At 44.0% G+C, this 20,235-nt stretch overlaps 2 protein-coding genes across 3 annotated transcripts in view; one reads left to right on the top strand and one right to left on the bottom strand.

Annotated features, from left to right (window-relative positions):
• The window catches only part of gfra4a (GDNF family receptor alpha 4a), a 66,779-nt gene extending 55,976 nt beyond the window's left edge, over positions 1-10,803 (top strand). The window contains exons 3-8 of the mRNA XM_061695658.1: positions 1,246-1,326; positions 3,727-4,066; positions 4,455-4,564; positions 4,888-5,022; positions 7,345-7,490; positions 8,922-10,803. Coding sequence (XP_061551642.1) covers positions 1,246-1,326; positions 3,727-4,066; positions 4,455-4,564; positions 4,888-5,022; positions 7,345-7,490; positions 8,922-9,086 — 977 coding nt within the window. The 3' untranslated portion in view covers positions 9,087-10,803. The remainder of the gene's footprint in view (positions 1-1,245; positions 1,327-3,726; positions 4,067-4,454; positions 4,565-4,887; positions 5,023-7,344; positions 7,491-8,921) is intronic.
• Positions 10,804-16,131: 5,328 nt separating this feature from the next.
• The window catches only part of atrn (attractin), a 53,315-nt gene continuing 49,211 nt past the window's right edge, over positions 16,132-20,235 (bottom strand). Inside the window, exons 28-29 of one of the 2 annotated variants that reach the window (XM_061696123.1) lie at positions 17,026-17,140; positions 16,132-16,318 (exon numbers count right to left, since the gene is read on the bottom strand). In XM_061696123.1, coding sequence (XP_061552107.1) covers positions 16,194-16,318; positions 17,026-17,140 — 240 coding nt within the window. In that variant the 3' untranslated portion in view covers positions 16,132-16,193. Of the gene's footprint in view, positions 17,141-20,235 lie in introns of both variants that reach the window. The other variant, XM_061696122.1, reaches the window with a different exon arrangement.

Below are 20,235 nucleotides of genomic sequence, written 5' to 3'. Positions count from 1 at the left end.
TCGTCGCTCCTTTTCTTCGCCCGTCCGTGTCGCGTCGCTTGTTACGTGCTTGGGTCTCTTGATTCTCGAGAGTCCAAAATGGTTTCTCGGGGACGACACCAGTACCGATTATTCGTGATCGATGCGGCCGAGAACCGATATCTGGAGCCGATATTTATTTGCAGTAAAAGGGGAAAATATTGCTGTTAAAAATGCGAATAATACAAACGGCAACAATTTATTTTGTCATTTCTTGACGCGTATGTTTATTCAGCAGAATTGATCTCTTCTCTGCTGTCGGATTTGGGAAACAAAAGCGTCGTTGAGTTTGCTCGTTTGCGTCACTTGCTTGGATCGCTCGTTGATTTCAGGTCATTGTTCCTCGCTTCTGTCAACAGTTTCTCGTTTACGTCTCGTGTTAACGTTTATGTCGAGACGCCACAATTGAAGCGAGAGTCCGGTGCCGCTGTTCCGGTTGGCAACGGGCTCCAAACGGGCTCGGCCTGTAACGCTCTCGTGTCGGCACGTGAGCGATCGCGTCTGCGGACCGGAAGGAGATTTAAAAAAAAAAAAAAAAAAAAAAAAAAAACCTTCATCCGGCACTGTATTGAGGAAATGGAGGCAGAGGTTCCTCAGGCTTCTGATTTGTAAGACGATTCGATTCGCTCAGCTGACCCCCCCCCCCACCCCCCCCCCCCCCGCCACCTCCTTTGAATTGTTTTCTTTTTTCTCGCCATAAAACTTGAATTGTGCAAAAGCCGACTTTTAGAAAGCAAGGATTAATCAATACTTGTTCATTGTCTGCCGACGGCGAAAGGAAATCTCCTCCAATGGCCGGTCGCCGGCGTCCGGAGAGGAGGGTGCGTGGCGGTAAAGGATTTCTTTATTTTTTGAAGTGAAGTTGAAGTAAAAAAGTGATTGTCGCAGTGCAAATAGCGAAAGGAGGAGGAGGAACGCGAAGAGGGCAGGACGATGTTATTCATTACGTCGCGGCCACGGTGGCGGCGGTCGCATTCGTCGCCGCGAAAGGAAGCGACTCTCGATGCCCAAGATGACTTTGAACGCGGGACGAACGACAACTTCTCAATCGACTGACTTGCGTTTTTTCACCAAGGTCGGGTTCCCAACCTGCGGTTTAAGGGTTTTGACTTGACTCGAAGTGTTTGATTTCTTCCAGTGTCGTCTTTCGGTTTTCTTCTTCGCGGACGCGTTTGCCCTCGATGGCGGCCCGTTGCCGCGCCGACTTTTGTTCTCGTCTTTCCGCAGGCCTGAGCCTGGTGGAGGACTTTCCCTACGAGCCCGAGGAGAGGGGCTCCGACTACGTCCGCCTGGCCTCCATCGCCGCCGGTGAGTTTTGAGGCCCGGCTGACTCCTTTGGGTGTCATCGTTTCGTAAAAAAAAAAAAAAAACACTCTGCAGGTGCGTGCGTGTTGCAGCTGCAGGCCACACCCGCCGGCCCCTCAGGCCACACCCTCCGCCGGCCCCTCAGGCTCGGATGAATTGCCGCTTTACTCGAATGCGTGTGCGAGGAAGAAATGCTTCGTGGAGAGGAGACCGATACGGATGCTTTGCGTACGTAAGATGAGGTCACGCGCGTACGAAGTCGGAAAGAAGTCTTAAAAGACCACGTAAAGACCCCCCCCCCATAAACGAGCGCCGTCTCGTCAAGATCCAGCACTTTGCCGACGACAGCTTTTGCTAATTAGCCTAATGACGCGTTAGAAGCGCCTTTGGTGCGGAACGGCAGTTAGCGACATTAGCGTGAGCGATGAATTATAGTTGTGTGAAAATATGTCGCGGAGGCGACGCCACGAGGGTCCGCGAATCGCGGCGGTCGACTCGTCGAGGTGGAGGGTGAGGGCGGGTCGCGGGAGCAAGACAAAACACTCAATATGATACCTGGTGACATTCGTATCGTCGTCATATTGAGATTTATGACCCGATGCAACAGAAATGGATTAATTTATGGATATGTCATGATAACCTGATGTGTTTTTCTCGTTTTGTTGTTGTATTATTTTTTAAACAGACAAAAAGAGTTTCATCTTCAATTGCGTTGTAGTTTTTGAAATGTAGTATCGGGCTGAAATTAATTCCATTGAGATCTTTTTTTTTTTTAAGTTGTGTTAGTTTATGTACAAATTCACCGTCCCTGTAGGGGGATTAATTTGATTTCATACAATTTTTAAAAGGACGTGATGGTTTGATATATGTACTCATTTTAAAACCAATCAACATATACAATAAGGTTCTTTTCAAGAATGTAATATTTCAAAACACACATTTTTATTTCATATTTTCACTTAATGTTATACAGGATTTTTTTTTATCGCCTGAATGTTAATAAGTATAATAAAGAAATGCAGTCAATTAAACTGTTCGTTTTTCTTGGACTAATTTGTTTGCGTCAAAGGAAAAATGCTTCACCGCTCAAGAATGCGACATTTTGAAAGAGAACCCCGACGGTCAGACGCTCTAACCGGTCGTCCGCCGTGCCGCCAGCTCAAATTCGATGTATCGAATATGAATGGGACGTTTTGACACGCGGCAACGACGATATTCTGTTGACTTTTGAAGCGCACGTCAGCAGCCGGCGGCCTCGCCGCGAGATCGGCCCGCTTGCGGCAAACGTGTCAAAAAGGAGCCGCTTATTATCTCGGACGGCGCGGATGAGGCACGCCGGGGGGGCGGTGACGAGCAATCCCGGGCCGCTTTTCACTCCGCGTCGACCCGGCCGGCGCAACGATATAATCGGCCGTTCGAAGTCGGGCTGAAAGGCGTCCAGCCAGCCAGCGCAGCGCCCGCCGCCGCCGCCGCCGCGTGCGTGCGTGCGACATTTGCGCACTTTTCATGTTGTATTCATGGCAGCGCGCCGCGATGATGTCGAAGCGCCACGTCGGCTCGGTTTGAACGCCTTTTGCACGCAGAGGGAGAAGAGCGTCAAGTCAACAGCATCTGCAGCGGCGCAGCCGAGTCATTGCTAAACATTGGCCGGGATTTGCCGGACGACTCTCCGGAGAGAAAACGTTCCCCGCCGCCGGTTCGGTTTCGAGCGAGCTTTTCCGGCGGCCCTCCCAAAAGCGAACGCTTCCCAGAGATTTCGGCCGACGGCGACCCAATTCGAAGCGCGTCTATGAGACGCGCAGCCGGAAAAAGGTGCGCTGTTGTCATTTTGCGAGGAGGAAGCACGGCGGCCAGCTTTCGGTCCGGTCCCTGGAGCCAGGTTCTCTTAGCGCCGTGCACTTCGGTGGATATAAGGTCCGAAGAAACACAGGACGTCGGCCAGTTTGGTTCATTTTGGCGCAACGTCGCACTCTAGAATTGAACAAAACATTTCCGGTTTGACTTAGCGACTCACCCGAAATTTGGTAGGTAGGTCCGTCATGGCTACGCAGCCCAAAAAGTCTGGAGAAGCCACACGCCTGGAAAGTCGGCCATTTTCATTTGAAGCGGTCGTTTCTCTTCGGTGGAAACCCTCTCCGATTCAACCCAAAAGAAATCAACGCAGCGGTTTCCGTTAGAAACGGGAAATTTGGTTGGCTTATCCATCACGAGTAGACGCAGCCAAAAGTCTCAAGAAGCCATGCTCGAAAAGGCGATGCCACAATGGCATCGTCGACGAGCGCGAGCCATTTTCGACGTTTGACCGCTGACCAATTCGGTACGGATTGACTTCGCAAATTTGGACATCGCGGGTTTCTGCCCGATGTCGGCGCGATGCAATAATCCGCCGCGTCTCCCCTCCAGAATCGGAAGCGACGACGGTCAACCGCTGCCTGGACGCCGCCAAGGCCTGCAACATCGACGAGACGTGCCAGAAGCTGCGCACCGAGTACGTGTCGTCTTGCATCCGGCCGTCGGCCCGCTCGGGCCCGTGTAACCGGCCCAAGTGCAACAAGGCGCTGCGCAAGTTCTTCGACCGCGTGCCGCCCGACTACACGCACGAGCTGCTCTTCTGCCCGTGCACCGACACGGCGTGCGCCGAGCGCCGCCGCCGGACCGTGGTGCCGGCGTGCTCCTACGAGGACAAGGACGAGCCCGGCTGCCTGGCGCAGCTCAGGGTCTGCAAGGCCGACTACGTCTGCAGGTACGATTGCGTCGGCGTCGGAATCGACGCAAATTCTGCCGCTTTGACTCGGCGACGAGAAATTCGGTGGACGTTTCTACCTTGAGTCGACCCAAATAACAAGACCATAATGGTTTTGGTTCCGAGTGACCATTTCAGGGTCCTTTTGGTCCTTTCCACACTACGCCGCCACCGACACGAAACGTTGCCGAAGTTCCGCTGCTTCGTTTGCCAGCGCCGGATGTGACAAAAGGGGCCTCGCGAATGAGCTGCCGAGTCTCGTGGATGACGATTAATGTCGCCGTCCGGTCAACGCTTGAGGAGAGATGATGATGATGATGATGATGATGATGATGATGATGATGATAAAGTGATTTATTTTTTATTTTTTTTGCGCTCTTTGTCTGAGGTCCCGCTGGGCTCAGTTCCAGTACGACTGCCAGCCCTGGCCCGAGAGCTCCAGCGGGTGCAAGCAGGCGAACCACGCGGCGTGTCTGCTGGCGTACACCGGCCTCATCGGTGAGAATCGGACGCAATCCTCGATCGGACGCAATCCTTCAGCGTGTGTGTCATGTCGTAAAGCGAGACGCGTTAGGTGGTCGTTTTCGCTTATCAAAGGTTTCTTATCAAAGCTGCGTGACGACGAGAAACGGCGAGTCAAAGACGGAACCGGATCAGAGAACGCGTCCGGCGGGAGGTCGCGTCGGGAAAATTGAGCCGTCACCGAGGATCACGGGCTTATGATGGGATGATGTTTTAATAATAATAGGATTCATCCTTTCACATTGCTAACGGCCGTGGTGTGTTTCCCCCCCCCCCCCCCCCCCCCCCCCTCCCGTCAGGCAGCACAATAACGCCCAACTACCTTGACAACTCCACCTCCAACGTGGGACCCCGCTGCTCCTGCGCTACCGGTGGCCACCAGCGGGAGCAGTGTACCAGCTTCCTGGGTTCCTTCCACGACAACGTCTGCCTCAGTGAGTCGACGCCGCCGATCCCGACTCGTCTCGCGAGGAACCGGGAGGAGCCGAGACGCCGACGCCGCGTCGCCTCGTTCTCCTCGGCCTTAAATACAAAAACAAAGTTTGAGCCGAAAGTACAAAAATGCAAAAATATCATCGAAAATACCCGAACAGAATAATCAAAAGAATCCGAGAAAAATACAATATACAAATATTTGAGATTAAAAGACAAAAATAGATTCTTCTTAAGTATAAAAACATTGGACAAAAGTACAAAAATGTTGGGAAAAATATAAAAATATTTGAAAAATGCAAAAAATCTAGAAAATACCCAGAGATGCAAAATCATCCCAAAGAAATACAGTGTCAATTCTGCAAATATTTGATGACAAATATTTCTTAAAAATAGAAATATATTAGAAAAAAGTATAAACAAAATATTAGATTTATTTTTAGAAATACAAAAGTATGGCAAATATACAATAATTATTCAAAGAAATACAAAGGTATTAGGGACATGGCAAAAAGATGAGAAAAACTACAACGCATGTGACGTCGTCGTGCGGTTGGACGTTTTCTCGCTTTCTCCGTTTGTTGCGGCACAAAAAACGAAATTGGGAGGAGCGGAAAAACGACCGCGTCCCCTCCGAGTCGCGAATCACGCTAGCCGGCAAATTCACACGCGGGATCCCGGAGGACGTTCCGCGGCGACGCGCCGACGTTCGCCGCGGAACTTTTGATCAAAGTGACTCCGGTGGCACGTAATTAGCGTCAGCCGCGGGAAGACGAACGCGCGGGCGGATCTGAATTGATCGTGTGATCTTCAGTCGTTTGGTGTTCAACGAAACATCTCGATGGAAGGAAAGCTTTGCATGCCATTTTTTTCCTCGGTGAAGTGAAACATAAACGTTGACCCTCGATGAACAGAAACAAGGCACTCCAACGGCACCAGGACGTTTTGGGCCGCGATTCCCCTTTTGCTTAATGGCCACTGAGTGGCCCCCCGTGGCTTTTTCGATGAATGCTGCACTGAATGTCATCTTCATTGATTTACATGGAAACGGTAACATTATGGAAATAGGATCTATATTTAGAAATATTTTGTCAAATATTATCTGGAAAGAACACAACGCGCTTAGCTGATGGAAGGCAGCCACGGTCAAGTTCATTTTAATCAGCGATGCGAAAGCCAAACCTTAACGAGTAACCTTTGAACCCGTTCGTCCGAGCGAGCGCTGCCCCGGACAAAAAAAAAACAAAAAAAAAACATATATATGTATTTTTGAAAATGCCGAAATACTTGACCATAAACAAATACATTAAATGAAATAAAAAAGGACAAAAGTACATCATATTTGGTCATAATACACCATACTGGACAAAAACAAAAAAAGCATATCTTATGAAAAGCTATCATACACAAATAAAAGATACAGGAAATACGAGAAGAACTATCCCATTACTGTAAAAGGATATGACATTTGACAACGATGGAAAACAGGAAAGTTTTAGAAAACAAATACACAAACATATAACAAACTATAAGGCAAAAGATTCGAAGAGAAGGCAAAAATATTCGATGGAAAAATGCACAACTATGAAAATACTCAAAGTACAAATTAAAATGTTATACAAAAATGTTGGATGAAAACTAAACTAATAAATATGAGAAAGAGAATGCAAAACTATTTGATGTACAATTATTCGGTGGGAAAGAAATGTGCTTAAAAGTGGATAAATATTAGATACATCTTTCTAATATTTGAATAATTGGGGGGTTTTCTTCACATTTTTTGAAATATTTGTGGCATTTCTTTTTCTAATAAGTGTGTTTTTCATGGAATATTTTCAGATTCCTTTGGCCGAATATTTGTACTTTACATCGCATAGTTTGTTTTATTTTTGTGCTGTCATCAATCCTAGCATTTGTAAATGTTTATAATATATATGTTTATTTCTGTTGACAATGTTTTCCTTTTTTGTCTAATATTCTTTTGTAATAATTGTGGATTTTTATTTTTTGGAACGTTCATTTTACATTTTACTTTCGGATTTCCCTCCCCCAATCGCTTTTATTTCCATCGTATGTTTTGTCAATACTTATTTTGTCATTTTCGATCTACAGTATTGCTCACATTATTCCACTTTTCTAATGTACCCAAATTTTATTTAGGATGTTTGTTTTGGAGCGCTTGAGTGCCCAGAGAGTCCTGTCAGCAATTTGTGTTATTAACGTATTATTAGTAGAGTATTAGTACAATTTCCAATGAAATATGATCTGAAATGGTCAGAGGAATAAATCAAAACAACGTTGTTGTTGTCTTTTTGTCGTTCCAGAGAAGGCGATCGCGGCGTTCGGCGACAGCTCGGACGTGAAAACGGGCGGCGGAATCCCGAGCCCGGCCGCTACCCGGGCCGCCGGCGTTCCGGGCGTTTCCGTGGAAACGGCGCAAAACATCCTGAGGGCGGAGATCCCAACACAGGTGGGCGGAAGCCACCGTTGTCTCGCGACGTCTCAAACCGACGTCCCGTAATGCTTCGCTGCGCAATCGATGGTGATGCGATACGGGAAAACAAGAGCGGCGGTCGAGTCGAAACATTAGGCACGAAATGATGCAATCGTTCTCCACGGCGGAAGACGAAAACAGTCGAGAACTCGCGACGCAAACTTTGGATGGAAAAATACGCTAATAGTAAATAGTAGTCCAAAAATGGACACGATGAAAAGCATTCGAAAAGACAGCTTGCTAAAATTACTAAAAGAACGTACAGTGCAAGAAAGATTGGTGAAAAAAATAATAAATAATAAAATGCAGACAGACAAAAAATGTATTTGAAATACAATACAAAAACTTGACACTACAAACAAAAATCTGAAAAAATGTAGTAGGGTAAAAGTAGGGTTTCAAACAGGGGTAAGGTTTCAAATTAGCGTTAAAAGAGAGTTTTCGGGTTTCAAAACAGAGTTTTCAAATTAGGGTGTCAAAATTGGGGTAGGGCTTCAAATTAGCGTTAAAAGAGAGTTTTAGGGTTTCAAAGTAGGGTTTGAAAATAGGGGTAGGGTTGCAAAACAGGGTTAGGGTTTCAAATTAGGCTTAGCGTTTCAAAGTTGGGTGTCCAAATAGAGTTAGTGTTTCAAAATGGGGGCCAAGATGGCTGGGATGGGCTCCAGCACGCCGCGACCGGCGCGAGGAGAAGCGGAACGGAAGATGAATGAATGAATGAATGAATGAACGAACGAACGGTTGGCACAGGATCCCAAATGCGTCAATCGAGAAAATGCTGACTGTGTGTCAAGCGTGGCCAACAAAAATCGCAGAAAGTCGTCACGTCCTCCGGGTTTGCGCTTCATTTGCATGAGCTGCATTAGAGCTAGAATCTTCTGGAAATGATTTATAATGGAATAGAAAGAAGCAGAATGATACACATCACAAATTATTGGAATGTTTTACCGAGAAATGTCGGCAATTTTGAAATCTCAAATGTTTAGGAACCCTGCAGATGAATACGGTTCAAAAGCGTTCGATAAAAATCTATACCCACAAATGAAATATATTGGAAAAAAATGATAACAAACGAAATGCACTAATGTTAATACAAACATTTCAGATGAAAACTACAAAAATATCTTTGATGAAAATATAAATTATGAAAATACAAAAAGAATTAAATGAGACAAGAATGAAGATTTTTTTGAAATGACAAAAATTGCTCGATATTAAGATACTTATATTGATAATTAAAATATGTGATAAAAACAAGAAAATACAAAAACAAAAAAATGAGGAGGAAAAAGAAAACCTTTTGGAAACAAAAATAATTTTGAAAAAGACCCCAAAATCTCTGTAGATTAGAGCAAAACGTGATGAAAGTGCATGTGATGTGGTTTTTGCTTTGCGCGATTGCTGTTGAAGGTGAACGGCAACGAGCGACTTTGGGACGACGGCGGCGGCGACTCGACGCCGCCCTCGTCGCCCGACCTCTTCGAGCGCAACGCCGGAGCGACGCCCGTCCGCCCCGTCCCGCCGCCGCTCCCGCTCGCCACCTGCTGGCTCTTCCTCCTCCTCGGCCGCCGCTAGGGGGCGCCGCCTCGCTCGACGCGGACAACGTCGCCAATCGTGACTCGCCGCTTTTTCTACGAGCCGCAACATTTCTCGCTTCACCAGCCACGGGAGGACCGTCAGATAAAGACATTTTATTGAAAACAAACGATATTATTTTTGCCGTCGTCGTGGAAAGATGCTTGACGCCGGTTAGCGCCCGTCGCTAACAGCTCACGTTGTGTTGTCGTTATTGTCGTGTTGCGGCAAAGAACCTTTTATGGGCACTTTTTAACGGACAAAAAGCCAAGAGTTTGTGTTCGTGTGGGTGCTTTGAAAAACGTTTTGTGTTCTTCACGTGCTCAGCCATCCTTCCTTCCTTCCTTTCCTTGGCTTCCTTCCTCCCACGTGTAAAAAATAACAAAAACATTTTTGTAAAGACGTCTTGGTCCAAACTGCTAAAGCACAACGGGTTATTGCGAAACTACAGGAATGTTCAAAGATGGAAACTTTCCATGAGAATTTCTGGGAACAAAGTGCTTCAACCAGGAATTGACCAAATTAAAGGTCGCTTCTATTTCAGTGTAATCGTGCCAACAGCAAGCAGAAAAGCGCAGAGGTTTAAATAAATAAATGAATAAAATTCAGTTGCAAGTGTGTTGCTTGCTCAATTTAATGTTTTATTTTTCTTTGTAGTGCGCTAAAATGTGAGTTTCAGATCGAGTAGTACCCAAAATGGAGCAGCCGAGGTACTGCGATGCCCTCGCATGTGGGCAAGGGGAGCTATCCGTTTTGGATGGATGTCTGCTTAATACACAATCCAACGTATGCTCGAATATGATCCTTTTCCATGACATAAGCATCAACTCCCAATTAATTCCCACGGAATGTTTCCAATTTGGAATATTTCAAGATTCCCCGGCTTGCCAGAATTTTTGCAACCCTAACCAGCACCGCTGGAGCCATCTCCGAGAAGAGAGCTAGCTCGTTAGCCCGTTAGCGTCACGACTTCACGGAAGCGAAAGACTTTTTAAGTGTCGCTCTCCCGACACTACTGTCGCTCTTTCACCCCACTTAATTGTGTTTTTGTTTTGGACCATTCAAATAAACATTACTGCTGCTGCCGGTTTTGAAGTAGGTTGCCATGACAACCAGGGGATGATTGACAGCTGAGGGGACAAAAAAAACGATGTGAAGACTCTCTTCTTCTTCTTCTTCTTCTCATGTTGTTCAACACTTTCACTCAATAAAAGTGGAAGGTCCAACTACACACAGACTGCCGTCATTTGTCCAAATGCTCGCTTGCACTCCGGAGCTAGCAAATAGTTTGACAATCCGCTCGATCGTTGAATATTGTTTTGCAATTAAAGCTTATTGCAAAATATTTTTTTACCCCCCCCAATTGGTTTATGTGGCGGTGGTGGTAGTAGTTTACTCGTCGTAGTAGTGAACAGTCGTTTACTTTAGAATGTATTTATGTCATTATCAGAGGTGGGTCGTGATGCGCTACATTTACTCAAGTGACATTTTGGATAAAGTGTACTTGTCAGAGTACTTTAAATGCACCACACGTTTGACTTTTACTTGATTAGCCGTTACATGCTGCTCGATACTTTTATTTATCCATTATTGCATACGCGATGTTTTTCAAGTCCATCTTGGACTTGCGCATCGGGCGCCGTTGCCTCAACCCAACGTGATCACTAGTGTCATCTGACTCCAATTCACCAATCAGACAGCACAAGGCAGTCACATGACGCCACGCACCTTTGCGGGCCAATCAAAGTGACTCATTTCGGGGGGGGGGGGGACAGCTGCGCGAGGGTTTACTTTAAAAGACTCCAGAAAAATAAGTTTTTAGTCTCGCGTCTGCGCAAGCGTGGATATTTCAGCCCACTTCTAACTTGAGAAAACACCTTGCCATAAATTCCAGATGTTGGCAACGTCGTATTATTTCTTTGCATTTTTCACATTTTTTTTTTAGTATTGATAGTATCAAATGAAGTGGCTACGGAGGTTCAATGTTTTGCTACACGAATGGCTAATTATGTGTTTGTGTGTCATTAAAAAAAAAAGACCAAAAAATGCATTTCTTTTTTTTTTTTTATTTTCACGTAATCAGTCCAAAACATTTTATCTTCGTCTTCTTCTTTATGTACACTCAGTAAATTACAGGATCTCTAGTTCACTTTTACATTAGCATAGCAGCGTAGCTTAGCGCACTTGGCTTTACGTCTTTATTTACAAAAGATTAATTAACTAATTAATAAACGCTGACTTTTGACTATTTTTTTAAAGGCGCATAAATTACTCAGTTTAAAAGCATTCAACAAAATGTCATTCACAATACTTTCCCATTATGTACAAAAGACATGAATTATACATATGAACAAGCTCATACATTTGAATGCCGCTAGATGAAGACCAACCAAAAGGGGGCGACGTAAATCAGCTGCTTGAACCAGTGTGTTACCATTTAAATACTTTTTTATAGTTCATATTATAGAGAGCAAAGAACGCAGCCAGTGTTTTTCACTAAAAATGTCAAGATTATCACAACTCGTTGAGTATTTGCTGTACAAGGACACTGGCCTCCCGAAAAAATGTACAAAAAACAACCAAAATCCAACCCAATTTGTTTTTCGCTTTTCACGTCTTCAAATTGTGCTCCTCCAATGTTGCCATTTCCTAACATTGTGGATTACGCTTTACAAAAAAGCAAAGTTAAATGTTTGTGCTCACGCAAGAGCTGACAGGATTTGATGTTAGCATTTGCATACAGCCAGTCGCTAACGTCAAGGTTCCCGTTTCCTTGCGTAATGTTGAGGTCTGAAAATTGAACCGCTATGCATGAATAACTATGTAAAGTTAGTGGTAAAAACAATTAGGAAAAAGAAAAATCGATTTTCAGTGATTCAGTTGAGAGTGGACAGACTACATTTTACATTATATCATCAACAATCGTTTTTCTTTTCAAAAAACCCACAACGGTTTAACTTTGTCATTGATATGTTAGCATTATATTGATGACTTTCGTCCTTGAATTGGAATGCACTTCTGACACCTTCGACTTGGCTTGAAATATTACACTGGGGAACAATTTGATTTGTTTTTTTCGGAGTTAGATTGTTATGCCGATTAAAAGTAAAATTGGCAAACTGATTCCAAAATCGCAGTCAGTTTTTTTCTCGCACGTCACGGCTTCATCCCCACCGATTTAGCTGTCGCAGGACTTGCCAGCTGATTACGATTGGACTCATCTTCAGCGACGCGGCGACTTGTTTGTGCAGTCACAATTGAGACAGTGCGGTGAGGTGTGTGTGCAGCTCCCAATAGGTCAGTACTACCAATATCTGCAAACAGAAAGCTAGCATAGTAGGAATTAAGAGATTTGTGCCATATCCTTTGTAAAACATAATAGTGTTAAATAAACACTGCAGCCTGCCAAGCCTGTTTCTTTCTTATTTCATTGTATGGCAACATATGAAAAGTTTGAGAAAATAAGCACATATCTGTTAAGTACAGTATAGTTCAATTTTTTTTTAAGAAAACGGGGATCTATAGTTCAAAAACTTGACGTGATAGAGACAAACTGATCAGTTTTGGGATCCGCACCCAGAAATTTGTTAAACCAGCTGTCAGACCTAACTCAGCAAAAATTGTGTTCCCCTGTGTTATCGGAATAAGCGACGGCAACTTCTTCAAATGATTCCATCGAGAGAGGACAGACTCGCAATTGTTGGCAAACTTTCAGCTAGCATGTCAGTTTCCTGCTACATTACACAAACAACAAAAATCGTTCTTCTTACATAAAGTGTCACCATCGCAGAAATTCAACGTTACATTTTTGCAATGAGTGCGGAACAAAAAAAGATTAAAAAACAATTTTGTAGTTGACATTTCAGCGTTATGATGAGTGTTATTGCAGCAGTTCAAATTGCACAAAACGATCGGTATTTACGTTCCGAATCCCGAATGTCGCTACAAATTCTGCCGCGCATTCTTGTCCAGTCTTACAAATGATCACATTTTGTTCATTTGTTGTTGTTTTTAATATTGGAGTATGACTCATTTAAAAAAGTAAACATTGATGTCATGTATGTATGTGTGTATATATATATATATATATATATATATATATATATATATATATATATCCCCCTTTTTTAGGGTCATAAACTATCCACAGGGAAACTTTCAAGCATCCCTGACAGCGTAAGAATGTTTTCTTTGCTCTTTTCTTTTCATTTTTCTTTTACATCAGGATTAACACTGTATGAGACAAAGAAAAAAAATTGCCACATGAAATATTCGTCAAGTAGGCCAAAATATGGATTCAACATATTTTGTTGTTCTTTTGTTGCAAAATCTCCATCGTTAACCTTCCAAGAATTCCTGGATATCAAATTTGATTTTTGTTCTTTGTGTTCTTTTTTTCACGTTGGGATTTACACTGTATAACAAACACACACAAAAAAAACCCTGCAAGTTAAAAATGTGTCAAGTATGATAAAGTTAGGATTTTTTTAATACTTCCAAGCATTCCCAATGGTTTAAAAATAATCCAGATGGGAAAAACCAGCAAAAACAAGACAGATAATTTAAATTTTTTTTTTCTATAATTAAAAACTTTCAAGTGTTCTGACCTTTTTCCCCAAACACTTCTAATCCGACCTTTAGTTCAATGAGGCCTTCAGGGCAAACTCCATTGTTTTTATTATTACCGCTGTATGTTATGATTCTTTTTTCCCCCCCTATTTACTGGTTTTCTCCGAGGGTGAAAAGTTAATAAGGTCGGTGTTCGGTCTGGTGTTAGTTTTAGTCCGACACCCGCAGCCGACGTTTGTGTGCGCAAGAAGATAAGGACGTTGGCAGATAAAAGGGTTGGGGGGGGGGGGGGGGGGCACACCGGGAAAAAGAAACATGCTTTGCAGTGTTTTACATCACTTATGGTTTGCTTATTAAATAGACGACAAGGTAATAAAAAAAATAAAAGAAATGCAGGTATGTATATAAAAAAAATAAAAATGTTACTGCGTTTTGGGTGAAATGCGGGAAACAAATCGGACACGCTGAACACGCTAAAGCTTAAGATGTGAGTATCCAACAAAATGTTTGTCAGCTTTTTGGGTGAATTTATTTTTTTAATGATTAAAAGCGACATTCAAGAGTTGGCTGGCGAGCGAAGTAACGGTAGGGTCATCGTGTTTTCCGTTTGTTCTTAAACGGTAAATTGAGAACAAAGGACTTTAGTGTACAAAGGTGGATCAAGCGAGGAAAAAACTGGACACCTCGTCAACGCTAAAATAAAAAATTGGAGATATCCGACAAAAAAAAAGTTGAACAATTAATAACCAAAGTTCAACCGTTGACTGGTGAGCGAAGCGGGGAAACAAAGCAGCGGGACAATCGCTTGCATGTTTTCGATGAGTTTTTTTTGCTAGGTAGCGGTGTGTGAAGGCGCCTCAAGCGGCAGAAAAATAGATGTTAGTATAAAAAAAATTGGAAAAGGGGATATGCGTTTAAAAAAAACCCTCTCATTAAGAAAAAGCAACGTTCAAACATCGACTGGTTAGCAAAGTCAGGATGAGGGATGACGACGACGTCCCGTCCGCTTTCATCAATTTCGTGTTCAATTGTTTGCATTTTTAAAAACAACATTCAAGTGTTCAAAGTGGGAGAAACAAAGGAAGCGATGTTGACGTTCGAATGTTTTCTGCTTGTTATTAAACGTTAAAAATTGACAACATATTCCGGGCTTCAGTGATTTTCACTTTTACAAAGTGCTCTCATACACAGAAATCTTGTTTCTTATGCTAGCGGGCAGCAAAGAAACAAAACACAATAATAAATATTTTACAGAAGTCGAAAAGCCAACCAAAAAAAAATATTCGCAGCGTTTATGGATTTGTTTTTCCCCCCAACGATTTGGAAGTCGAGTCACAAATGAACAATTTCAGCATTTCACACCACATTCCCAAATTCTGTTTCCCAGTTTTTTGTGTAAAATTCACATTTTTGTTTTACAAACACCTTCTAAGAGCAAACTGGTGCGTGAAGCTGGAAGATAGCAAATGCCGTCAAAAGCGAGCAAAGTTTCAGCAGTCGGACGCGTAATTCCGAGTACAGTAGAGAAGCGTTTTGCTAACGTTTCCCCCAAAGAGGGCGCTCCTGAAGTCTCATGGACGTCAAAACCGTTTGTTAGCTAGTGCCGTCCAGCCGTCTCATCCGTGTGAAACAGCAACAAAAAAAAAGAAAAAAAAAAACTCAACACTAAAACATACTTTGTTTCTTTTTGCACAATTGCGACCGAGAGCTAAGTGCAAAAAAAAAAAAAAAAAAAAAAAAAAAAAAAAAAAAAAAAAAGCGATTTCAGCATATTGACAGTGTTTCACACACATAATGTTGGCCAAATAATAAATGGTCAAATTTGTGTTTTTAAGGGGGAATTAGTTGGAATCACATTAAATAAACTGCGTGTTGTTCTTCTCAGTTAACAAAAAACAACATTCAAAAGTCACAAATGAACAAATTCAGCATTCAAACAGTTTTCGCTCACAAATCCAACAAAAATGTGTAAAATTTCAAGAGAAGACGCGGAACTAGCTGAAATCACATTAGATGCTAAACTTTTGTTTTCCCCCAGTTAAAAACAAACAATGGTCGAGAGCTAACTGCTAGCTAATATTTATGACACTCTCCAAAAGATGCCAGATGGACCTGGACCAATAAGAGCTGGTTAATCGCCACAGTTACCACTACCGGAGACGGAATTTGCCGGAAACCCTTCCGTTCGGACACGAATCCGTCCGGTCCATGAGACGGCCGAGCATCAGTCCTCCGGATGTCTACAATTAGGAACCGTCGGACTCTTGAGGAAGCTTGTAAGAAGGTTCTGGGGTTCCTCAGGGATCCTACTTGGGACTCAGTCATGTCTTTTTGGCTAAAAAAATTCCTGCCAACTAAGCCAACCGTCACTAAACAACAAGCCAAGTCTCGGATGGGATGAGATGAAAATCTCTTCTAGCAGCATGAAAGTGGGGTCAAAGGTTTCTAGTCGTGCATCCCAGCATGCACCTCTTCCAGGTGGAAGTCTCTGAAGAAGGGAGGAGGCGGGCGGGGTTTGGCGGGTGAGCCGGTCAGAGGTCAGATGCAGGTGGAAGGCTGAGCGCTGGGCTGCTGCTTGCGGCTCCTCAGGCCTCCGGACTTCTCCTTGAAGCCCAAACACATCTGCTGGGAAACGTCCACCAGAGCGCTCGCCACCGCCAGACCTGAGCAATCGAACGCTGATGTCGATCAAACAGCAGCAACTGGACGTGAATGAGAAATCTCGTACGAGCAGATGTGAGCGGAAAACAATTACTCGAGGTGCGCCTTGAGATACGAGTTTAGTTTGTTCCCTTCCCATGCTTGAGACTCAAATCATCTTTCCCTTTTGAAATGAATAGTAATGACGTGAATCTGTTCCAGCAAACCCCACCCACACACAAAGAAATTGTAGTTTTTTTGACTTCAAATCAATGGCCTTTGTGCTGTTCCTTATGGTGTGCGCACCTTGGCCGCACGGGGGCAGCATAATGCAGCAATAGCGACACGAACGAAGAAGAGTTTCACAACTGACTCGGTAGGCTGTCGCGATATTATAGTATTAGTCGTTTTCACAGAGAACAACGAAGGGCCATAAATATCGGGACGCGGACAAAATTCTCATCTCTTTGGGCCGCAAACGCCACCACAATGGATTTGAAATGAAACCAACTCGACGCGCTTTCACTTGGGGCTATTTGGAGCACAGGCGACGAGATCAAATCGATCGACTGACGACGGCGGCCCGTCGCCGAAGCTGCCCGGAGACGGCGCTGCGCGACGGACGCTCCGGTTCGTCCGTGACGGACAGAAGCTCCTTCGCCATCCTCCTTTCTGCCGCCGACGTCGGGCAGAGGAGGTGTGGAGTGTGTGCCAAGTGTCGTTACGTTACCCGACTGTCCCGGTGGCGGAATTCCGCCGCTGCCTCTCGGTAGACGAACAAAGATGGAAAGAACGGCCGCTTTGTTTCCGAAACACGGCTCCAAAGCTATGGGCTTGGGAACGCACTGGAGACAAAAAAAAAAAACAGCATTACTATTATTTTTCATATTCACAGCGTGGCGCCAAGAACATTATAGGAAGGCAATTTAGTTAACACCCACGTATTCACGCTTCAGCTTTGGCAAAATTGCGCATTTTTGCGGGGGAACCTAAAATCCGATGTTCGCCGAAAAGGTCAAAGCAATTCAAGAGTCACTTTCGTGCCAAACACAAACACAAACACAAGCACAAACATACATGCACACACGCAAAGACACACAAACGTGTAAAGCCACACCCACGTGTCCATGCCCGAACATAAACACAAATGCGCACACGCAGGAGCAGGTAATGTTATTCAGAGTTTGACCTATTTCCCACTTTCACACACTCAATCTTTGCTGATGTTTACTTTTACCAGCAGCTGTGACAAGCGTGTGCGCGCGCGTGCGCGATTGTGGTTAATGCGTTTGGTTGAGTGCGTTGGTTTTATCTGTGCTGCCTGAGGCCGGCAGTAAAGAAAGGATCAACTTATTGTGCGAATGAATTATTCAACCACTTGCATTTGTATATTATATGTATGTTTGTACATTTTTGGGGGGTTTGTTTCACCGCTGGGGTATTTTCAATTGTATTATTTGATATGCTTTTTTCCCTCCTCTGTCTTATATTGTGTGTACTCGTTCTCGTGCATCCCTGAAGGTGTTCTTCCACATCCGACCCATACAAGCGAGCAGTAAATGTTATGTTGATTTTTTTGTGCACGTGTGCGTTGCAGTGACCTCAGCACTCCATGACTTATGGTTCAAATGGAACAAAGTCAGGCTGGACTATCTGAGTGTGTGTGCTTGTAGCCAGTGAGCGTGTCTGTCCATAATCTCATTTGTTTGCATTTGAACTCTTTTCCCCTCTGTCAGCTATCAAGACACACACACACGCACACGCGCGCGTGCGCACTCTCTTTCTTATTTCGTCTTTTCCATGCACTCTTCTTTCTTTCCCAATTTTCTGACTTGTGCCTTCACTCACGTTCAGTCTCTTGCGCTCATTCACTTTTTGTCACCCTCACTCATTCACTCACTCTTTTCCAGTCACCCTCTTTCTATGGCCTGGTCCACACACACACACACACAAAGACAATCGGGCTGTTTTTGTCCTGATTTGACCTCTTCCCAATTTGATGTATATTTAATCCCATGAGATTGTCTTTAGGGTTCCGGGGTGTGCCAAGAGGGGATTTGTCCTGATTTTAGGGTCCGAAACAGGTAGGGCAATCTTAAATATTAAACGTGTTCAATATTTACGACGACGAATCTCGTGCTTGGGGAAAGCAGACAAATCCCGAGTCACGATGCAGTAAAACAAAATGTAGCCAATCAAGAAGTGACTCGGCTGACGAACGAGGAAGCAGCCGTAAATCAAAACAAACGTCTTACCCGATTGTTGTTGTTTGGTTTTTTTGTATAAAAAGTAGGTTCTCCAGACGACGACGAAGTATTTTCCAAAGCAAGCCGCTTATTGTGAGGACATCACCATTTTGCAAGGCTCCGCGCTGCGGCAACCTTCGAGAACGCTCGGGAAACATCGGCGCGTACCCCGAAATGTTTCTTCTTCTTCAGTTTTGTGACATCACGACGAGTTCAACATCAGCGGGAGAATTTTTTTTTTTTTTTTTTGCGTGTGGTGACTCGAGATTATCGGAGCACACCACACACACACACACACACACACACACAACGGGCAAAACTGTTAAATGGCAGATTTTTTTTATCGTCACGTGTGGGGTCTGTCAATAAAAATAAAAAAAAAACAGCTTTTAAGATTTGATGTGCGTACCAGGCCTTCGTCCCGCTCACTTATTTTCTCGGTCGCTCACTCTGTCGCTCAGTATCAGGATGAAGAGAAATTTGCTCACTCGTTCACTCATTCACCTGTTCCCTCTCACTCGTTCACTCATTTATACTCGTTCCCTCTCACTCACTCTCGTTCTTTCCCTGACTGTATCCATGATTCACTCTTTCACCTTCACTCATTCCTTCTCACTCGTGCTTTTCAATCGCTGACTATTTTCCACCCACTCTCATTCATTCACTCACTTTCTCGATCTTCCTTTCTGCCTCACACTTTCTCAGTCACCCAGTCATTCTTTCACAGGGGCGCGCGCACACACGGTCGCAGTTTCTTTTGAATTGCTCCCATGAATGTCGTGTTTCCCTCAGCCTTTTTTTTTTTTTTCTTCCTCTCACAAGAAATGCTGCTTCTTTGCTCTTCCATCGCATAGAAGTCCGCCCGTCCCCTTCCCCAGCACAACAACACGCAGCAAGCAGACTTATTATCTTTCCAGCGCAGGCAGAGCGACGCATCCTACTTCAATTAAGCTGCAGTTAGTTGCCTCTCCACACACGCACGCGCGCACGCACGCACGCCGCGCGTCTTTCATCGCTCGCCGCTCGAAACGAGGATAGGGAATGGCGATGAGCCTTCATCGCGCGATGTCTCTTCAGTTTGTCAACACGCATAAATGAGCATGGAAGAAGAAAAAAAAAAAACAACAACAACTATCAGCTTGTTTAGCTGGAAGCAATTACAATCCTTAATTGGAGTTTGATTTGCTCAGCAAAGCCAGATCAAAGACAAGGACATGATGATTCATCAATTATTCATTTATGGTTAATTTGTTTAGTTAAGTATATATCTATTTAATATAGATGTCGGTTGTTGAGTTCGGTTAAATCCAAATGTTTGGTGGTTTAAAGCCTAAACTGTATCCCAATTGAGTTCATATACTGAAGCAAAATAGGATGTACACATAAAGACATGATTTGCACACTTAATGTTGGTTAAGGTACGAGCTATTGCTAAAAACAACCTCAAAGCGCAACACACCCGCAAATAACCTCCACTAAAATGCTGATGTCCTGCGAAATATAGCACTCTACAGCATTGTATTTTAAAAACATAGTCATAACATCATAAAATACAACGCTAAGAATGAATCCGTTTTGGCAACTTTTTTAACTTCACCTTCGCTGAAATCGCCACAATTATTCCCAGCACGGTTGCTCATATATTTTTTTTAGGCTTTAATTCAGTGGACAGCATCCGCTTCTCTTTCTCAGCA

The sequence above is a fragment of the Phycodurus eques genome, chromosome 14 (assembly GCF_024500275.1).
Source record: "Phycodurus eques isolate BA_2022a chromosome 14, UOR_Pequ_1.1, whole genome shotgun sequence".
Lineage (NCBI taxonomy): Eukaryota > Metazoa > Chordata > Actinopteri > Syngnathiformes > Syngnathidae > Phycodurus > Phycodurus eques.
This window is presented reverse-complemented; position numbering and strand designations above follow the sequence as displayed.